At 40.1% G+C, this 5,595-nt stretch overlaps 1 protein-coding gene across 1 annotated transcript; it reads right to left on the reverse strand.

Annotated features, from left to right (window-relative positions):
- Positions 1 to 923: 923 nt before the first annotated feature.
- LOC139864437 (uncharacterized) lies at positions 924 to 3,166 on the reverse strand. Its single transcript, XM_071853017.1, has 5 exons — positions 2,640 to 3,166; positions 2,378 to 2,572; positions 2,236 to 2,315; positions 1,307 to 1,608; positions 924 to 1,070 (listed from the first exon to the last, which is right to left on the reverse strand). The coding sequence occupies exons 1-5, from the start codon at positions 3,164 to 3,166 to the stop codon at positions 924 to 926; spliced, it is 1,251 nt and encodes a 416-aa protein (XP_071709118.1).
- Positions 3,167 to 5,595: the final 2,429 nt, after the last annotated feature.

The following is a 5,595-nucleotide window of genomic DNA, read 5'->3' on the forward strand; positions in this document are numbered from 1 at the left end:
GCCCTACCACGAAAGTCCGCCTTACAATTTGCTTATCATGAAATGCTTTTGTTTTCTCCTTGTAAATTTTTGAACATTCATAAGCATTGCGTCTCAAGTCATCTAACGCCGATAGTTCTAACTTTCTTGCGTTTCCTGTCTCATTCATGTTCATGTTCACCTGTTTAATAGCCCACTCTGCACGATGCTCAATTTCAACAGGTAAGTGACATGCCTTACCATATACAAGTCGGTAAGGTGAAGTACCAATATGGGTTTTATAAGCTGTCCGGTAAGCCCAAAGCGCATCGTCTAGTCTTAAAGACCAATCTTTGCGATTAGGATTTACGGTTTTTTCTAAAATTCTTTTTAATTTCCTATTAGATACTTCCACTTTCCCACTTGTTTGGGGATGGTAAGGCGTAGTAATTCGGTGATTTACCCCATAATCCATTAAAAGTTTAGCAAAATGGGAGTTCTTAAAGTGTGAAACCCCATCACTAATTATAGCCTTTGGGACACCGTGACGACATAAAATATTTTTCTAGACAAACTTAAGGACAACTTTGTGGTCATTAGTCCGAGTAGCCTCAGCCTCCACCCATTTGGAGACATAATCAACGGCTACTAATATATACTCAAACCCGAAGGATAGTGGAAAAGGTCCCATAAAATCTATGCCCCAAACGTCAAAAATTTCACAAACCAAAATTGGGCTCATGGGCATTTCATTTTGTTTATAAATTCCCCCCATCCTTTGACACCTAGCACAATTTTTAACATACTCACATGCATCTTTGAAAATAGTAGGCCAAAAGAAACCTGAGTCGAGTACTTTGTACACGGTTTTCTTTATTCCATAGTATCCTCCACATGCGAAAGTATGGCAATGAGGTAGTATGTCCTTATGCTCGTCTTCGATCCGCCACACATCTCCTTATGATTTAGTCGGGTCCAATTCGGTATAGAACCAGGTCCTTCCAAATATAATGCTTAACCTGCGATAAAAAGTAATCCCTCTTGTGTTTGTTCCAATGCTCCGGTACTTTGTTAGTCACCAAGTAGTTAATACTATGCGTAAACCACGGTACCTGCATAACACTAAACAAACACTCATCCAGGAAATTTTCTTGGATCAGTTTAGCAGGTTCAAACAGTGGTGGGGGTATCCTAGACAAATGGTCTGCCACCACATTCTCTATACCCTTCTTATCCCTTATTCCAAATCAAACTCTTGTAACAACAAGATCCACCTAATTAATCTGGGTTTAGTCTCATTTTTCTCTAGTAAGTGTCTTAGGGCGCTATGGTCCGAGAAAACAACTACCTTAGACCCCCACAAATATGATCTAAACTTGTCTATGGCAAACACTACTGCTAGTAACTCCTTCTCGGTTGTAGTATAGTTCACTTGGGCTTTCGAGAACGTTTTACTAGCATAGTAGATAACAATCGGTTTCCTATCAACCCTTTGACCCAAAACAGCCCCAGCAGCGTAATCACTGGCATCACACATAATCTCAAATGGTTTAGTCCAGTCAGGTGATTGCAAAATGAGTGCTTCAGTCAACTTACGCTTTAGGGTACTAAAGGCCTCCTTACATTGGTCATCAAAGTCAAAAGGCGCGTCTTTTAACAATAAGTTACACAATGGTTTAGAAATAATGATAAAATCTTTGATAAACCTACGATAGAAACCCGCATGTCCCAAAAACAACCTTACCCCTTAACATTGGTCGGTGGGGGTAATGTGGAAATAAGTTATACTTTTGTCCTATCTACTTTAAATCCCCCTTCGGACACAATGTGTCCGAAAACCACCCCTTCCCTTACCATAAAATGGCTCTTTTCCCAACTAAGGACGAGGTTAGTCTCGGTACACCGCTTTAAAACCTTTTCTAACATATTTAGACACGATTCAAAAGACTTGCCAAATATTGAGAAATCATCCATGAAAATTTCTAAAGACTCGCCTATTAACTCTGAGAAAATACTCATCATACACCTTTGAAAAGTAGCGGGTGTATTACATAGACCAAAAGGTATTCGTCTAAAAGCATAAGTTCCATAAAGACAAGTAAAAGTTATTTTTTCTTGGTCATAAGGGTGGATAGGTATTTGGTTGTATCCCGAATAACCATCTAAGAAACAGTAAAATTTTTGACCCGACAACTTTTCGATGATTTGGTCAATAAAAGGCAAGGGAAAATGATTTTTTGAAGTTGCAGCATTTAACTTCCTATAATCAATACATACCCGCCAACCCGTCACGGGACGGGTTGTGATCTTTTCTCCTTCCTCGGTTTCCATGACCGTGATCCCAGCTTTCTTTGGCACTGTTTGAGTGGGACTCACCCACTAACTATCCAAAATAAGGAAAATAAACCTCGCATCTAACCACTTAAGAACCTCTTTCTTTACAACTTCCTTCATGTTTGGGCTTAACCTGCGTTGCGTGTCACGAGCAGGTTTAACCTCAGGATCTGTAACTATGCGATGCATGCACACTGAAGGACTTATCCCTTTCATATCTGCTATAGTCCATCCCACCGCAGCCTTATACTTATGAAGCACCTCCATTAAAGCTTTTTTCCTGCACACCTGTCAAATATGAAGCAATAATAACTGGCAAAGTGCCGTTAGTACCCAAGAATGCATACCTTAAATGAGAGGGTAACGGTTTCAGCTCAAGGGTTGGTTGTGATTCTAATGAAGGTCTCGTATTAGTATTAATGGACTTAGGTAGTGGCTCATATTTATGAGTCCAAGGTGGTAACCTAGCGTCCATTGTACTTGCTATAGCTAATTCGACTACCTTAACCTCTTCACATTCAACATCTTCTTCATCACCTAAGCAAAATACTTCCACTAGATCATTTGTTATCAAATGGGAAGTATGTTTTTCAACTTGTTCATCAATCACATCAACTTGATAGCATTCATGGACACATGGGGCGTGAAGAGAATTAAAGATATTAATCCTCATCTTACGATTCCCGATTGATATGTCCATGGCACCCGTTCGACAATTAATGTGGGCATTTATGGTGGCCAAGAACGGGCGCCCCAAGATTATAGTGGGTTGAGCATCTCTATTTCTAGATTCAATATCCATCACAACAAAGTCAACAGGGTAGTGGAAATCCTCCACTTTTACTACCACATCTTCTAATATTCCCCTAGGCATTTTGATTGATTGGTTCGCTAGTTGAATAATTATGTCAGTTCTTTTCATTAATCCCAATTCAAATCGGTTAACTAGATAAAAGGGTAAGATATTAATGCTAGCTCCTAGGTCCAATAATGCCTATTTCACATTCACGTTTCCTACAGTCACCGCTATCAATGGGGTCCCCGGGTCCTTAAATTTAGGTGGGAGTGTACCCAAAACAACCGCACTTAGGTGCTCAGTTAGCTCCACCTTTTTGGGTAAGATTGCCCTTTGCTTCCTCTTTTGAGTGCAAAGGTCCTTCAAAAACTTAGCGTAGGATGAGACTTGCTTAATAGCATCGAGAAGGGGTAAATTAATCTTAACCTATTTAAATGTTTCCCATATGTCCTCCGGTTGCGGTCCCTTCTTCCCATAAGGTAATTGGTTCGGGGACTCTAAAGCCTTAGGAAATGGGATGGTTTTTGATTCCGTCTCTGATTTCCCGGTCTCATTAACGATTGGTTCCTTATTTTTCACCCCTTTCCCATGGTTATCATTTTCACTTACCTCATCCCAATCAAGAACAATAGAAGACTTACTTGACTCTTGTTGCACTACCTCCTTTTCACCAACCTTATTGTCATACTTCTTTCCACTTCGCAAGGTGCCTATCATATTAACACTATGTCCTTTCCCCTGCTCCTTATGATTTGGATTGAGAACCGTATAACTTGGAATTGCACCCGGCTCCCGATTTCCCTTACTTTCTGCTACATTACCAATATCCTTAGCCAATGCACCAATTGACTTGTTTTGCACTTCCACTATTTTACGCATTTCGGAGATAAGTGCGTCCATCTTGCCATCTGAGCTAGATGGTTGATTAGGTGGGGCATTGTTTTGATTTTGGTTTTGATTTTGGTAATTGTTTTGGTTTTGGTTTCGGTTATTGGGATAAGGGTTTTGGTAATTTCTTTTATAGTTCCCTTGATTTTGAAAGTTGTTTTGGTTTTGGAAGTTGTTTTGAGGTCTTGGTTGGATTGCTTGATTGTTAGCATTTAAAGCATTGTTGTTGCTTCAACTGAAGTTTGAATGATTTCTCCATCCCGGAATATACGTGTTGGAGTATGGATCAAATCTCCTTCCCTGAACCTCGTTAACCTGTTCTTCCATTATCTGTTGATTCACCGGTGGAATCCCATTCTTACACCCGTGTGCGAAATGAGAAGGATCCCCACATATCTCACAAACTTCCTGAACCTGCGAAACATTACAAGCAAGACCCTGGTTTGGGTTGTTAAATATAAGCATTTTCAAATCATCTAATTCTTGCACTAAGTTCCTAGATGGACCACCCGAGTCGAAAACATGATTTACTTGGGAAGTACTAGGTTGTTTCTGATTAACTGAAGCTTGGGTTTTTGAACCCTTACTTAATTGCTCAAAGAAGGTCCACTCATCCTCACTAGTTCGTGTTAGGAATGCCCCACCACTAGCCGCCAAAAGGAATTGTCTATTTTGAGAATCTAGACTATCATAAAAGACTTTGACTAATTCCTATTTTGGTATTCCATGGTGTGGGCATGCCCTAAGTAACTCATTCAAGCGCTCGTACGCTTCATGAAATAGTTCACCGGGTAGTTGTCTAAAAGATTTTATTTGCGTACGCATGTGTGAAGTTTTACTTATGGGATAAAATCCTATAAAAACCGCTTTTTCATCTCCGCCCAAGTATTAATACTCCGGGCGGGTAAAGAGAGAAACCATCATTTTGCCTTATCTTTTAGTGAATAAGGAAATAAGCGAAGACGTACCTCATCATCAGTGAAACCGTTTAGCTGATTAGTAGCACATATTTCATTAAACTCAGTGATGTGTTCATATGGTTCCTCATTAGCCATACCTCGGTAGGTTGGCAAGATCGAAATGAGTTGAGGTCGGACCTAAAATCTTCGTGTGTTTTCCCCTGTCGGTACGAGGGAAACAATGGGTGAATGATCTGTAACGCTTTTTAAATCATTAATATGCGCCGCCAGATGGAGTGGCATCTGGCGGCGCATAACCTTCGGTTTCAGATTGTGCTAAAATTTTCAAGATCACTCTAAAACGGCCCAAAGAGCAAGACTCTCTGAACGTGCTTGCAATTCGAGGTCGTCTAGATTCCGAAAAAGACATCTTTCCTCGTAAATTCGCACCATGCACCTAACACCACCGACGGTTCGTGGTGCTTGGTGTTTTGTGTCTATAGCCAAAATGTTAGATCTATTGTATCTTTTGACTCGTAGCTCCGATTTAGACACCATTTTTTTAAATCGTGATTTTTTTTCGAGATCTATCTATTGGCAAACTGCCGTAGGCAGTTGGTCCAACATATTTTTCGAAACGAGGCCTCGAAAACCTTCAATTTTGCCTTTTTTATTTTAGACGCTCTATTGACCGTTTTGAATTTCTATCATGTTATTCCT

The sequence above is a fragment of the Rutidosis leptorrhynchoides genome, chromosome 8, assembly GCF_046630445.1.
Source record: "Rutidosis leptorrhynchoides isolate AG116_Rl617_1_P2 chromosome 8, CSIRO_AGI_Rlap_v1, whole genome shotgun sequence".
NCBI classification, from domain to species: domain Eukaryota; kingdom Viridiplantae; phylum Streptophyta; class Magnoliopsida; order Asterales; family Asteraceae; genus Rutidosis; species Rutidosis leptorrhynchoides.